At 41.0% G+C, this 15,977-nt stretch overlaps 2 protein-coding genes across 2 annotated transcripts; one reads left to right on the top strand and one right to left on the bottom strand.

The window, feature by feature from the left end:
* The first annotated feature begins 7,724 nt into the window (after positions 1 to 7,724).
* LOC103973174 (anthocyanidin-3-O-glucoside rhamnosyltransferase-like) lies at positions 7,725 to 8,404 on the top strand. Its single transcript, XM_009387676.2, has one exon. It carries the CDS (start codon positions 7,811 to 7,813, stop codon positions 8,336 to 8,338), a length of 528 nt encoding a protein of 175 aa, XP_009385951.2. The 5' UTR covers positions 7,725 to 7,810; the 3' UTR covers positions 8,339 to 8,404.
* An 809-nt stretch (positions 8,405 to 9,213) lies between these two features.
* Positions 9,214 to 10,261, bottom strand: LOC135637640 (brassinosteroid-responsive RING protein 1-like). The gene has a single exon (XM_065150307.1). The coding sequence runs from the start codon at positions 10,104 to 10,106 to the stop codon at positions 9,498 to 9,500; it is 609 nt and encodes a 202-aa protein (XP_065006379.1). The 5' UTR covers positions 10,107 to 10,261; the 3' UTR covers positions 9,214 to 9,497.
* Positions 10,262 to 15,977: the final 5,716 nt, after the last annotated feature.

The raw sequence follows: 15,977 nt of genomic DNA, 5'->3' as shown, positions 1-15,977 counted from the left end.
CATGCATGATATTAAAAATAAATCAATCATCACTACAACTCATCATGCATATTATTAAAATATAAAATCATCAAACATGATACAAATATTTATTTTCAAAATATTCATCATTATATTGAGCATATCATACATGATAATACTAAGACATTCATAATACATCATTTTAGCAACAAATCATAGTATTTCAAATCATGATGATATCTAAATGTCATTAAATCCTATCAAGATCATAACTTCTTATTTATATAATATCATGAGTATTGCATGATTTCATATCATTACATGAAAATTAACAATAAAAATTGGTAATGAGATGGACAAATCATGAAACCAAATTGTGAATATTAAGAGATATATTATGATTTTTTTAAATAACTCAAATACTGAAAAAAATCATAGTAAACAATCTTGATTTATAAAAAGAATACTCAAGTTATAATTCTAAGAAATCAAGAGAAACCGTGATTCATTTTAACAAATCTCCTCTTAAATAAATAACGTAAAGAGTTCTTAGGAGATCATGAAAAATCTTGATTCATATAAAAGATTTCATGAGGAATTATGATTTCGATAAAACTCATTCAAATTCATCAAATCATTTTCATAGTCCAAGAGATTCACAAAAGCATAATATACATGGATTCATTAATTTTTTATCAAAAAATCAATAAGATAGAGATGTTTTTCAAGGAGAAAGCTTTCCTCTTTTTAGTTTATTTCATACAAGCATGCCTTTGTCCTTTTTATGCCAATATATATATATATATATATATATATATATATATATATATATATATATATATATATATATATATATATATATCATCAATCGTTTAGAATTGAAAAATAAATTTCGTCATAAAAACCATCAAGATCAATAAACCATAAATTACTTAAAAATCATCATGCATAATTTTAAAATTTATTAAGCATGATAATTATGCATCATTAAATATACAATAGTCAACACTTACACAATTTCATATAAGCATGCTTTTTCATTTATGCCAAATCAAAACATGTATCTTTTTCAAAACCAAAAAAGCAACTTTCATTACGACAAAAATCGATAATCCATAAATCGCAAGAATCATCATGCATAATTTCGAAATATAAATTTATTAAGCATGATCTTAAATTATATTATTTCATCAAGCATGATTTCATATTTTCAATCAAAATCATTTTGTTTGTTTATCATAAAATATATATTTTTCTTTTTAGGTGAATCTAACTTTTCTAGCTTAGTTTTCGATACAAAATCTATGCATCATCATTAAGTATGATATCAAACTTCTTAATATTTTCATTAAGACATTAAGCATGGTTTCAATCAAATACACATTATTTCTTCTTGAAAAACATTCATAGGATCATCATTAGATTTAAATCTAACATTTTATTCCATTAACATAAAACATTTAATTTTTATTATCATTTTTAAAATTACTAGCATGGTCATAATTTTTACATTTTTATTTTTAAACATGTAATTTTCAAGAAAAATAATTATTTTAAATAAATAAAAAAAAATACATCATGAAAAGCATCAAGTAATTTCGAAATAAATTAGGGGGATTTCGATTACCTCATCATTGAAAGCGGTTAAGGCGTAGTTTGCCACATCGCCTTTGTTGATTTTCTCCTCATCTTCGGAGGAGCTTGATTCATCCTAATTTATGTTCTTCTTCTTACGTTTAAAGCAAGTAGTTTCGTTCTTTTTATTCTTTAATTTTTGTCTCATGACCTTTTTAAATTTCTTAGTGAGGAGTTCATTTTCACCATCACTTAAGCTTATGTTCGAGTGGTCTTCAAATGTTCTAAGTTTAAAATCCTTCTTATTCTTTGAAAGGTGGTTTTCAAGTCCTTTACGTGCATTGCACGTCATTTCATAGGTTATTAAAGACCCTATAAGTTCTTCGAGTGGAAAATAGTTTAAGTTCTTTGATTCTTGAATAGCCTTTATTTTCGAATCCTAATTTTTAGAAAGCGATCGTAAAATCTTGTTAACGAGTTCTAAATTTGAAAAACTTCTACCAAGTGCTTTTAAATCATTGACAACATCCGTAAAATAGGTGTATATATCTCCAATGGTTTCACTTGGTTTCATATAAAATAGTTCAAAATCATGCATCAAAAAATTAACTTTAGAATCCTTAACACTACTTGTGCCTTCGTGTGTGGTTTCAAGAATATGCCAAATATCGAAAGTCGTTTCGCACAAAGAAACCCGATCAAACTCAGTTTTATCTAAGGTGCAAAATAGAACATTCATAACTCTAGCATTTAAAGAAAAAGTCTTCTTCTCTAAATCATTACAATCTTTCATTGGTAGAGAAGACCTTTTAAAATCGGATTCGACAATGTTCCATAAGTTCAAATCCAAAGAAAGCAAGAAAACTCTCATTCGAGTTTTTCAATATGTATAATCCATCCCATTGAAAAAGGGAGGACGAATGAGAGAGTGACCCTCTTGAAAGTCGAAAATAGCCATTTCTCTTGGGTGTTAAACCAAGTGAGAAATAACGAGGCTCTGATATCAATTGTTAGGATCATGGGTCGGCACTAAGAGGGGGGGGGGGGTGAATTAGTGTAGCGAAAAAATCACGTCTTCAAAAATATTTCGTTTCGATAAAATCGGTTTTGTAAAGATGTTAACTTGAAATTGTACGTAAACATAGTGAAGGAGGAATTCAGTTTGCAATAAGGTAAATAGCAGGAAGTCAATGCAAACCAGAGAACACGCCAATTTTTATAGTGGTTCGGTCGTCGTGACCTACATCCACTCCACTGATTCCTCTTCCTTCGAGGCCACCGGCATCAACTATCGATCTTCCTTTATAGGCGAAGATCAACCTCCTTCTTACACCTCTCTTCTTCTTTTCACGGGTTTAGGAGACAACCCTTACAAGTACTCATTCCTCTCTTATAGAATTCTAAACTTAGAGTGGAGGAGGGAATTTCTAAAGAGATTGCAACAATGTTTTCTCACTTTTTAATCCTCTGTGCTTGTATGATTTAACCAGGGATGAGAGGGATATTTATAGGCTTCAAGTTGATTCAAACTTGGAGCCTAAAACCATCTCATCCCGGGTTTCCCGGGCACGGGCAGTACCGGTGGTCAGTTTGACACTAACACTACACTAGGTGGTACCACCGCCCAATCTGGTGGTACCACCGCTTGGGGTGCTGTGCTGGGCGGTAGCACCGCCCAGACTGGTCGTACCACTACCTGGCACCCTGCTAGGGGCGGTACAACCACCCAGACTAGTAGTATCATTACTTGACACAATCTTGAAGACTGTGCCACGACAATGAGACTTATTGGGCCACTGTTTGGGCCTCTTATTGGGCCCAACATAATCCTTACATGGGCCTAGCTAGCCCCTAATTGGGTTGGCCCAAATCCAAACCTAATTACATGCTAACTATGAAATCTAAGATATAATCTCAGCTAAACAAGTCTGTAAGTCTATTCTTCCAGCGAGCTTCCGGCGAACTTTCGACGATCTCTCGATAATGTTCCGGCGGACTCCCGACTAGCTCCGAGACTTCTCGACTGGTTCCGAAAGAATTTCCGATGAACGTCTAGACTTCCGACGAACTCTCAAACTCTCAACGAAATCGTGTCCTTGACTCGCAGACTTCATTTTGTTTCATGACATACTATCATAGTTAATCCTACACATGTAAAACATACTTCGATCTAGACAATTAATACTAAGCATTAATCATGTTGTCCGGCATGTCATTGGTCCCTCGACGCTTCGTTCGATTGTTCGACGTATCGTCATCTCTTGTGGCATATTGCCCAATCAGCCAGTTGACTTCGCAACTCCAATATCCTTGGCGCAATATCCACTCTTCTTGGCTCGATGCCCGAATCCATGGCTCGAAGCCTTTTGTCGATACATCGACCGATCCACCGGCTCGACGTCCAATCTTCTGACATGTTTTCCCCTAGCACAACATGATTCTTCCTGCTTTAATTGTCTCATCCTGATCGAAACATCCTACGTCACTTAAAACGCGGATCAAATCATAAACACTATCAATTAGTTTCATCATTAAAATATGAGATTCAACATATGACATGCTTATTCTTAGGAAAGATATGTCTACAATTGATAGATTGAAGAAGGAACTGAGTGAATCTTTTGTAATAAAGGACATAGGGCTAGTAAAACAAATATTGGGCATGCAGATTTTTCATGACAGAAAAAATAAGAAGATTTGGTTATCACAAGAGAAATACAACGAGAAGGTACTAGAAAGGTTAAGTATGAGCAATGCAAAGCCAATTGGTTCTCCTCTTGCAGGTCACTTCAAGTTGTGCTTAGAACAGAGTCCATCAAGTGATGAGGAGAAAGAGAAAATGCAAAAGGTTCCTTATGTTTCAGTAGTTGGAAGTTTAATGTACACGATGGTATGTACGAGGCCAAACATCACATATGTAGTGGGTGTTACTAGCAGATTACTTACAAATACAAGCAAAGAACACTGGGCAGTAGTGAAGTGGATCTTTAGATATCTCATAGGAAGCTCTAAGGTTTGTTTAAGATTTGGAAGTGGACCACCTATGTTGACAAGTTACACAGATTTAGATATAGCAAGAGATATTAATACGAGGAAGTCCACATCAGATTTTGTACTTACTCTTGCAAGGGAAGCTATGTCATGGCAATCCAGATTACAAATGTGTATTGCTCTCTCCACCATAGAGACAGAATATATTACAACTACAAAGGTTTGCAAAGAAATGTTATGAATGAATGAATTCTTACAAAAATTAGGGCTGAAATAGAAAAACTATGTGGTGAATTATGACAGCCAGAGTGCCATTCATTTGTGTAAGCACCCAACCTTTCATTCTAAGTCAAAGCATATATATGTCAGATATCACTGGATTCGAAATGTAATTAAAGAGAAGTAATTGCAGCTTTAGAAAATTCACACAGATGACAACGGAACAAACATGTTGATAAAGATCGTACCAAAAGAAAGGTAAAAGATATGCCGACAACTGGTCATCATGGTTTCACATTAAAGAGTTATGGAACAACTTGATTAAAAAAAAAAGAGAAAACTATAGTAGTAGGGGCAGAAAATTGTAATAGCAACTTGATTAAAAAAAAAAAAAAAGGAGAAAATGGTTGAAAAATAAGAGAAAAAATGGAAGAAGATAAGGACAACGCAGAGAGACTGTTCTCAATTATCTAGGCAGTATTCTCATCTCAGGTTAGATCAGATTTATAAGAGATTCTTACTGTGACTACTCAAGGAGAATTTGGATATTGTGCACAGTGATATAATCCTCGTATCTTAGTTATTCTTTTGAGATTGTTGCTTGGGTTTTGGGCAAAAACGAAGATTTGTACGTTCATTATTCTTATAGTAGATTATCTCTATTTTGTCTCATGGTTTTTACTCTTGAGATAGATTTTTTTATGTAAATCTATATATTCTATTTGATTATGATTTATATTTAATTTCACTGTCTGTTATAACATTCTAATATTTGTTTGTATATAAAAATTTATTTTATTTTTTATATCTCTATCAGTTGGGTCTGTAATTTCACGGTTGACATGCATTTTGGACTTTTCAGGTGTTTGTGTAATTTAGGGATTCTACTGAACAGAAAGCTCTATATGGGTAATGTCATCTTCCACTGTGTTGCAGAAGATGACTTTATCCAGCTTTAATTATGGTTCTGATCTTTTGAACTTTACGATTCAACTTGGCAGATCATGTACCCAGATTTTATAGGTAGGTATTCCTCAGCACCTGTCATCCTTCTATTGCCAGGTGAATGCAAAATCTGCAATGATCTCATCCACGAGGTCTGTGTAAATGATGCTACTGATAATGCTATTAAATTGCATAAAAATTTGCGTAATCCATTTATGGTTTCTTTGTGTTCGTCGTGAATCACTCTATTTATACTTATTCCTTGTGTGTGCTTGGTGTTCGGGTATAAACTAGACAAGTAATGGTCACCAGCACAAGTATCTAACTCTAATCATGAATGAGCTTCTTTGTGCATTAGCTGTCTGTTCTTTGTTGCTGCCACATTACTGTAAATTAAATTATAGTTTCTTAATGGGTCATGTTCCTTGTCAATTGTCCACTAGTAACTTTGCTGTTTTCCCTAATTCTTGATGTATTTTCTCTTTAAGGGTTTTTTCTTTTTTCCCAAGGTTTTCTTCTCCTAGGCCATCGGTTAAATAGCTTGATTGTGTGTAGGTCTCAAACCATCACTTTTGAGTACTGGAAAGTGTTGACACATCATGAAATGACTCTTTTCTGGAAGCAGCGGCTTCGAATGATACTGGAGGCATCTTTCTGCTGGCAAGAGAATAATAAATACATCGAGTCCTTTTAAGCAGCTTCGTCTTGGTGTCCGTCCAGAATGAAATCTTTTTATGGTCGTCGGATGCACTTGTTCATTTAGTTGGTTTGGTTGTGTACAAATGGTAGCTTTCTTGCCCACCACTATTAGTATCTCTTCTCGTACTACTTACTACATGTTGATTCGAATTGCTTGAAATAATTATTTGAAAATGGAACTCTTGGAATTGAATCATATAGAGATGCCTTTTAGGAGTTAATGTTGCCTCTAGAATTCTGCTATTATAAAATTTTCATCGAGGATATCTGGGAAAATTCTTTCAGGTATACAGAAGTGAGACCTGCAGCTGTAGCTTAAAGAATTGGAGGAACTGAAAGTGTGAAGTGCTAATAGCGGGAAAGTAGCTCAGTTCATTCTTCAATTTGTTCCAAGAAGGTTTTTCTTTTTGAGGGCCATCTTCCTCTGTTTACCGCAGATAAAAGAATTAGGTCAAATAATACAAGGCAAATTTTTGAAAGAAAAAATTTTGAGAAATTTTTACGGAACATCTTAACTTTTAAAAATTTCTACCGAATGTTTTTTTTTTAATGATCATTTTATCGTTAGCCCCCATCAAATCGTCTCCCCTTACGTCTATTCTGTTTGATCTGTCTTTACCTCCGCTCATGACCCCCCTTAAACATTCTCTCCTTTCTCACACGTGATTGACGAGGGTCCTCTCCTTCCGCATGTAAAGACGATCGCTACCACACCCCCCTTTTTCTTTGCACAAAGGCAAAATGAATTCGGTAGGATTCGTAGAGGCAACGATAAGTCTAACGAGATAAACAAAAAAAAAGACAGTGATAAAGGTGACGAGATAAACATAAAGATAAATTAATCTTTTTAATTATAAAAAATAATTTATGAGAATTTTTGAAGGTTAGAATGCTCTATGCAAATTTTTTTATGGAAAATTCACACATGATGCTATTGAGAGACTATTTACAATTTTAAAATAAAAATTCTTGTGAAGAGCAAGAATTATAATTTTATTTGGGTTGATGTATATCAACCGGTCTTTACTTGGTTGGGCAAAAAGTAATGCACATATCATCCCCATTTTGGATGGTGGGTGATTCTGTCCTATCCAATAATTTTATAGATATCGGTTAAGGTTTATGATTTTATGAGCTCTCTTCCCCGTGCTAATTATATATTATTTTATATATTTAGATAATCATAATATTATAATTTATATATTTTAAAATTTATATTAATTTTTTTGTAATTATGAAAGTAAAGTAATTAATTTCATTTTTACTTACACCGTCAGCTTTATTTAAAAAGACACATCACGCGACTTGTACACCAAATAGGCAAAACGGTCCTTTCACTCTTTTAATTCAATGGAAGAAATAGGCGGTAGCAATAGGGTGGCGCCACGTCGACCTCCTGGACTTGGACCTCCACGTCGTCATGTTCCCTTACCTCGCGTTCGGCCACATCAACCCCTTGCTGCAGCTCGCACGCTCGTCCTGCGCTACCGGGAGTGGCGTGCGCATCACCTTCCTCTCCGCTAACGCCAACGTCTCACAGATCGAGTCGCTTCTCCCCGCCTCCATGTCCACCTCTGTTGTCTTGCTCCACCTGTCGGCTGTGCTCGGCCTGCCCTTGGGAGTCGATAGCACGGCCGACCTCTCCCCGGCGTCACCAGCGGCCAAGCTCCTCAAGCCCGCCGTGGACGGGACCAGGCCCCAAGTGGAGTCCCTCCTCCGTGAACTCCGTCCACACCTAGTCGTCTTCGACTTCGGCATGCAGTGGCTGCCAGAGGTTGCGGAGCCGCTTGACGTGTGGACGCTCTTCTTCTTCTTCGTCTTCGTGGTGATCTCCACCGCCTACCTCACCGCCCCCGCACGGCGCGTCCACGGCCCCGCCCCGACTCTCGACGACATCATGTCGCCCCCTCCGGGCTTCCCGCCCAGTCTCTGCAGTAACGGGAGGTAGCGACGGCGTGCACCGTCGCGGCGGCCAGCGACGACGCGTCTCTCCTCGCCCAGATCGCGATGATGGAGGTGGAAACGTCAGCGAAGTCGGCAACAGCGGTGGCGATGGTTGTGGGCACGACGGAGGCGAGGGTGCGCCCGGTTCACGCGCTGTTGGCGTGCGCAGAGGCCACGTAAGCCCACCGCCCGTGTACGATTTGGTTAACGACTCAAATAACTCTTTTATCATTCGTAAAATTGATAATTCAGCACATCAATCAATCGATAATTCCGTCGGTGCAACTGACGAGTTAGAAAAATGAGATCAATTATTTTACTTTATAATTATAAAGATCTTGATATAAATTTTTAAAATATAAGAATTATAAAGGTTCCAATATATGAGATAATCTATAATTATCGAAATGCTATGTGAAAATTTTTCTAAGATAAAAAGTATAATTGAGAGGCTATATGTAATACCGAAATAAAAATTCTTCTGAAGAGCAAGAATCATAATCTCATTTGGGTTCATTCGTATCCACCCGCATTTATCTGTCTGAGCAATGAGTAAAAACGGGTCCACGGATCATCTCCATTTCGGATGATATCCAATTAAAACAAAAAAAAAATTGTAGTTGTCAATTAGGGCTCATGATTTCGTGAGCCCTCTTCTCCCCCGCCGAACATCGCATGATTTCTCGAGCTTACTGTTGGTCGCCGCATTCCTCTTTCGGGTGCGCTTCCTCCTATTTCTCCTCTTCTTCCAAACTCTTCCTCCTCATCTTTATTCCTTAATATCAAGAAAAGATAGGAATTCAATGGATAGTCTCCTCTTTTTCCTTCTGCCCTTCTCGTCTTCCTTCTGAATGAATTCAATGGATATTCTTATCAACGTAATTTGAAGAAATCCTTTTCAATCTTAATGTTGCCACACCAGCTTTACAACCCAAGGAAAGGAGAAGAACAGAAATTGAAAGAAAAGAAAGAATGTTCTAAACACTGAAAAACAAATTTCAATCCCCTATCGCGCTACAGAGGAAGAAACAGTGTTCCTCACCTTCTCTCTTCTTCTTCTTTCTTGATCACACCCTGTTTCTCTCGTTCAGTGTCATTCATATATATACAATTGGCCGATCCGAACTTGTGTTTCTTCTGCCTTCTTGTATTTGCAGGTTTAGTTAGTAGGAAGAAAACAGCTGGTGGGGAAGAAGCAGAGATGATGGGCTCGACGGCGAGGGTGAAACAAAGGGAAATGAGTAGTAGTCGTCGTAGTACGAATCCGGGACACCGGCGGCGGCCCACATTTGATCGTCGAGGGCGTCCTGCGTCTCCTCCCCAACGAGCTGCGTGCGGCACAGCGGGCAAGTCCGCTGGTCGTACTCCAGCCACCGGTCAAGGCAGCCGCGGTGGAAGACGTGCCTGCAATTGGTCAGCCGCCGGACCTCCTCCGCGTCCTCGAACTCGCACAGGCAGACCGCGCAACTGCCGCCGACGTGCTGTCCCGCCGCCACCAGCTCCTCGTACCGCACCACCGGGAGCGCCTCCTGGATCAGCATCGCCGACACCGACCGGAATTGCGACGGTTGTTGGTGGTAGTGGTGGTGATGGTCGAGCTGGCTGTGGCCGCTGTTCTCGGGCCAGGGGGCGTCGGAGTCGACGAGGTCACCGAGGCCGACCGCGTGGAAGACCCAGAAAACGAGCCGCCGCACGGAGCCAAGGATTAGGGCTATGTGGAGGAGGATTCTTGGCAGCAGAAGCAGCTCCGAGTAGCCCGCCGGGAACCCCATGTCGACACCACAAAGAACACGCAAGTATCTTCTCCTCTTCTTCGATGCTCCACTTCGAAGGACTTCCTCCTCTTCCTTGGTGCTCCCCCAAGATCTCACGGTGGGGGTTGGGGGTTGGGGGTTGTGGCTTGTGCAGGGAGATGTGACCACCCGTTCCACTACGGTGGGCGATTTATAAGCAGGGAATTGGGCGAGAATGACGCGGAAATCCAAAGTGAATCGGGCGAGGAAGCTGCGTGGTAATCGACAAGCGGAATTGTTTGCGGAACGAGTTGGAAAGATGTGTCATATGACGCCCTCTTTTGTTTGTTGTAGAAAGGAAGACAAGGATGGTTTCAGGAAGGTGCGAGCCGCTCGTGCTGTCTATTCTATGCATTTGCTTTGACGTCCATTGGCTGTTCTACTTTTGTCTCGCAGGGGGCCGCGTGGTCAACGGCCCGCAGGATGCCACGTCCATGGACTGGGCAATGGCGAGGCTGTCCCATATCAAACACACGGGTAATCTGCAACCGTGTCCTGGGGGCCACACTGGCAGACAATTCCGTCTGTTCCTTCAATGTTCAACCTGTTAAAAGTATGATGCCCTTCGTTGTGCAGGATAGGACATGGAAGTAGAGATGTACGCATGTCAGCAGCTGCCGTGGCGGTGAGTTGTTTTGGCATGGCTGGTGTTTTCCAGTGCAAGTTGGCTCGCCCGCGATTCCATTCCCTTCCCTGGTGGGGACTTGATGTTGGAGCTACTCATACTACTCTTTTACCGCGGTCTTTGAGAAAAACAGCCAAAAGAAGGGGTGGGATACATCCTGCTACTTGTTGACCAGACTGTTGATCCAACTAAAACACCCAAGGTGGGATATTATATATGATATCCACTCTACGGACACTCGACTATCACGACGGACTTAACACGCTATTTCAACACTAATGTGGTACATCGAGTCAACTCAACACCTCAATGCAATCACCTATCGTCTATGTCAGCAAGCACACTCCACTAACACTGCTCGAGGTTGTACGGAGCAGCGTATCCCTGTCCTGAGCTACTTTAGAGGCATGAAATAACGTCGAATGAAGTAGAGCCGAACAAATCAGACTGTGCCCATGTCTCAACATACGAGCTGACCACCCATGGCGATGGTGCCTTTAAACATCTACGTACGAAGATGCCAACAACCATTAACATCTACGTACGTCAACACGTGACAACAGGTATAAAAACCACCCCCAGGAATAGTGCTGGAGTCGAACCTCATACACACATATACTACAACTCTCCCATCTTCAACTCTTGCTTACTTAAACATCAAAGGGGTCAAGTTGGGAATCCCCCTTCTGATTTTGACTTGTGTTCAGGCATCCGACAGACAACTAAATGAGTGATCTTCAATCTCCACTTGGGAGAACGAGGCCTACGCCCCCTCAAAAAAACCTCGGGTTAATACACTCCAACTCAAGCTGTGCTGGTGACCTTGTGCACTTGAGACGGGCCAAGTCATGCTGATACCTCGATCACAATATAAAGGTACAAAACATTTTTGATGCTAAAAGGAGGGTCCATATTGCAAGAACGCCAACCGTCGACCAACCTCGCGCGAGCGTCCTGGAGAAGGGATGCATGCAACCCCTTCCACTTTCGACCTCAGGGGACAACTCCCATTCCCTCCGCATGCAGATGGAAATGCTACGTCCCAGACCCTGAGCCACTACTAGTGGTTGTTTAATGACCCCAAGCTCTTCCCCCCAAGGGGAGCACGAGACCCTCCGTCATCTCCGCCGAGGTATTCCTTAGGCTCACCCATCAGGTTCAAGCTTTGATTGGGATGATGCAAATATCATTCCCCTTATCCGCCAGCTTTCTCACCCAACAGTGCCATCGCAATTGCCCTTGCTTGTGACCCCACCAACTCTCTCCCCTATGCCTAAGGACCCTCCCACGATCGACCGACAACCCTGAGTGGTGGATGCCTGCCTGCCAAATGAAGAATAGTCAAGAGGCCAAAGACTGACACCGGAGTACGGTACCCCAAAGGCCCCATAAGCCGCCATGAGTTGTCTAAAGTCGGACACTCTGCCATCTAACTCAACTAACTCTTTCAGGGCTCAATTGCACCTAGTTAATCGATGCCTAGATGAGGTCCAGAGAGAGTTTCACAAGTAGAAGGAAGAACATGGGAAAGACACCTTCGGGGGATCTCCTTTTGTCTCAGAGATCCAAGACAAGTCGATTCCCCTCAATTTTCGCTTCCCGACATTGGAGGCCTACGATGACTACTCCAACCCAGTGGAGCATGTCACCGCCTTCTAGGCCCAAATGGCTCTGTATAGCACATCCGACGCTTTAATATGTCGGGCCTTTCTCACCACCCTCCAAGGTCCGACTCGGATGTGGTACAAACAGGTTGAGACCTTCTTTGATCTCATCCTTTGATCAGCTCGTAAGAGAGTTCGAGCTCAACTTATTGGCCAGTGCTTGGCCCAAGCCATATGTGGTCATGCTTCTTGGCTTGAGCTAGAAGGACGATGAGCCCCTTTCCCACTTCGTCGCTCACTTCATCACCAAAATCAAAGCAGTCCCCAATACTCATCATTCTCTGATTATGTAGGCATTCTTGATGGGACTACGTCTATCCGGGTTCTTTTGGTCGTTGATCGAGAGGCCATCGGTGACTATCCTAGAAATGCTCCAGCGAGCCAATCAATATATGGTGGCCAAGGAATTGGAGGCTGGGAAGCACGAGGACCACAAAAGACAACATGCGGAAAAGCCCCGAGGTCAGCCCACAAAACCATCAAAGAGGAGGCATGATCGATTAGACTGTGAATATTGGCTCCATGCTGCCAGAGAAGGACTAGGTCCAACTCATCAGTTTCTCGATAAAGAATGTCGACGTCTTCGCCTGGTCACCCAAAGTCATGTCGAGAATTGATCACAAGGTCACGTAACACCACTTGAACATCCTTCCCGAGGTGTGACCAATAAAGTAGAGGCCTCAGAAGTTCACCCTCGAATGGCAGAAGGTGATCAATGATGAGATGGACTGACTAATGGAAGTAGGGTATATAGCCAAGGCCAAATACCCTTAGTGGCTATCCAACATAGTCCTTGTCAAAAAATATATTGGAAGTTGGAGGATATGCATTGACAACACTAATCTTAATTGGGCATGCATGAAAGATTGCTACCCTCTCTCGAGGATTGATTAGTTGGTCAATATGACCTTAGGGTAGGGCACATCAGTAGTCATCACAGTGTGAACTTCCCGCTTGTAGGTGAAACTTCCCGCCTACATGCGTCCCTTTGCTGAGCACATCTTGGCCACTCCACCTGAGTACATCTCGGCCAATCCATTGTTGACTACATCTCAGCTAGTCCTTTGCTGAGCACATCTCCACTAGTCTGGTTGAGCATGATAGGACCCTAGCTGGGTTGGGTCGAACTCAACCAAGAAGCAGCTAATAAAACCTTGTAAGATTGTAATAAATCTCACCTAGCCACCTCTATTTTATAAAGAAGTGTGGCTAGGGTTTATATTTGGGTCTTTGGGCTTCCTAGTCGTCGCCCCCTTTTACTAGGCTGGTTGGTTAGAGTTGAGGGCAAAAGGGGTAACTCACTTAGGAAGCAGCCCCTAGGGCTAGGGTTTGGAGCCATATATAAGCATGTAGCTTCTATCTCTTTAAGAATAAGATCTATCTACAATTGAAATCATTTGGCCGACTTCTAGGAGGGAGGAACCCCTATACCGTTCCAAGTGTTGATCCCTCTCCAAGATCAATCTACATAGAATTCCTTTGGGGTTCTATCATCGAGTATCAAAGCAGCGATCTTGCTGCATTTGCTGCCATCCCTGCCGCCCACCACTAGCCAAGCAATTCCTATAATTGCTCTTGACGTCGCCATCTCCACCGTCATCTTTTGTCGTGGATCAAATCAATCTACTGCCGTCACCTCCAATTGCATCAGAGATCTAGTATTCTCCTATCACTAATACCTTTTGCTGTTGTAATTTTCCATTCAAAATACCAAGAAGAAGTCTTCTTATCTATCACGTGCTGCAAATTCCTTTTGTCATAAAAGTTATCATCTTTGCGAACAAAGGATTGCTACAGAAAATTTCAGCTGTATATTGTTGCCTTTAACCGATCAATTTACAATCCTTTTTAAACGAAATTTTTTATACGCTTCATAGATCATCTTGGCTTTCATCTAAGATTGATCTATTGAGGATTCATCTCTAAAAACATTCTTGTGTTGCTGCAAATTTTCGTTGCAAATCGTTGAAATTTTTCGACGAGAATTTTGCTATCGCAACTTGCACCAATTTCCTTACTATTATGCTGCCAAAATTTTCTTGATTAAATTGGTTATCATTGTTGTTATATAAATCAAGATTTTGCTATCAAATTCCCTCCTCAAATCTCTCGGTTTTTGCTGGAAATTTTGTCGAGAAACCGCTATTTCTTCGATAACAATTCTGCTTTTACAAGACAACACATATCTGCATCAGCTTCCACTAATTTCTATCAAACCTTTGCTGCCATCTACCACAGATCTAAAACTTTTTTCCCTAACATTCATCCACTACCATCACAGCTCTAAAACTCCACTAACCCACACCCTCAAACTGCACCCAAAACAGCCATAAAACAAGCCTAAACCGCAGCCTACATCCACCAATCCACTAACCATTTTGACCACCACTTTTCTCAACCTATACATGCCTTTAACCCGACAACAAAAGAGAGATCTTAACATTACAGATTTGGAGGCATATACTATGACATCTAAGGAGGCAATCAATGCTAAATTCGAAGCATTCGAGGCGCGAATGAAGGATAAGATTCAGACTCTTTTTACCGAACTTAGTTTGGGCCAACCACCAAGCCCAAAGAAATCACATCAAGGAGAGAGCTCTAACCAATTACACCAAGCCCGAAGAGATGACTTCGAAGAGAGGGGAGGCTCTATGATCGATCTCTACTATTCATGCATGAGGGTGGACTTCCCTAGATGAGAAGAAGGAGACCCAATTGGTTGGATCTCGCGCGCATATTTTTGGTACCATAAAATCGCAAACGCATCCATGGTGGAAATTGCAGCTATACATCTTGAAAGGGATGTCATACAGTGGTTTGACTGGTTTGAACACACTCACTGAGTCCTCTCATGGTGACAATTCAAAGAAGGACTGTTGATCCACTTCGGACCAACCGATTATGAGAACATTAACGAACAACTAGCAAAGATCTAACAAACCTCCACCATTTAGGAGTACCAAACCAGGTTTGAAAGGTTATCTAATCAAACTCATGATTGGTCTAAAAAATAAATATTGGGGACCTTTATTGAGGGCTTAAAGTCGGAGATCCGAGGAGAAGTTAAAGCGTGACAACTATACATACTTATGGCAACCATCTCTTTTGCATGACTTCAAGAGGAGCGATTGAACCATGAAGCCCGGAGGACTAAGGTCACTCCCCAACCAACAATACCAAAGCCCTCAACCCCCCCTTCTGTCAACTAAGCCCCTACACCAAAAAGGTTGACACGAGAAGAGCTTCGGGAGTGATCTACGAGGGGGTTATGTTAGCACTGGAATGAGCCATGGAGCTGTGAATATCGCTATAAAAAAGGGAGACTTCTTGTGATTGAACTAGTAGAAGAATAGGTCATTGAACATCTAGAAGAGAGCCTTAAATATAAAGAATATGCAAAAGAAGAGCCACAACCAACTGACTTTACGGTACACGCACTGGTCGGCTACTCAAACTCGCAAACGATGAAAGTTGGATGCCTTCTCAAACAACAATCGATCACTGTTCTCATCGATACGGGCAGCACTAATAACTTCCTAAATGGTAAGGTTGCTGCTC

Source organism: Musa acuminata, chromosome BXJ3-5 (genome assembly GCF_036884655.1).
Source record: "Musa acuminata AAA Group cultivar baxijiao chromosome BXJ3-5, Cavendish_Baxijiao_AAA, whole genome shotgun sequence".
In the NCBI taxonomy this organism is placed as follows: Eukaryota; Viridiplantae; Streptophyta; class Magnoliopsida; order Zingiberales; family Musaceae; genus Musa; species Musa acuminata.
The sequence above is the reverse complement of the archived record's forward strand: the minus strand, read 5'-3'. Positions and strand labels throughout refer to the sequence as shown.

What these genes read in the sequence shown, in the direction of transcription:
- LOC103973174 (XM_009387676.2), top strand. Translation starts at nt 7,811, where the DNA reads ATGTTCCCTTACCTCGCGTTCGGCCACATCAACCCCTTGCTGCAGCTC.
- LOC135637640 (XM_065150307.1), bottom strand. Translation starts at nt 10,106, where the DNA reads ATGGGGTTCCCGGCGGGCTACTCGGAGCTGCTTCTGCTGCCAAGAATC.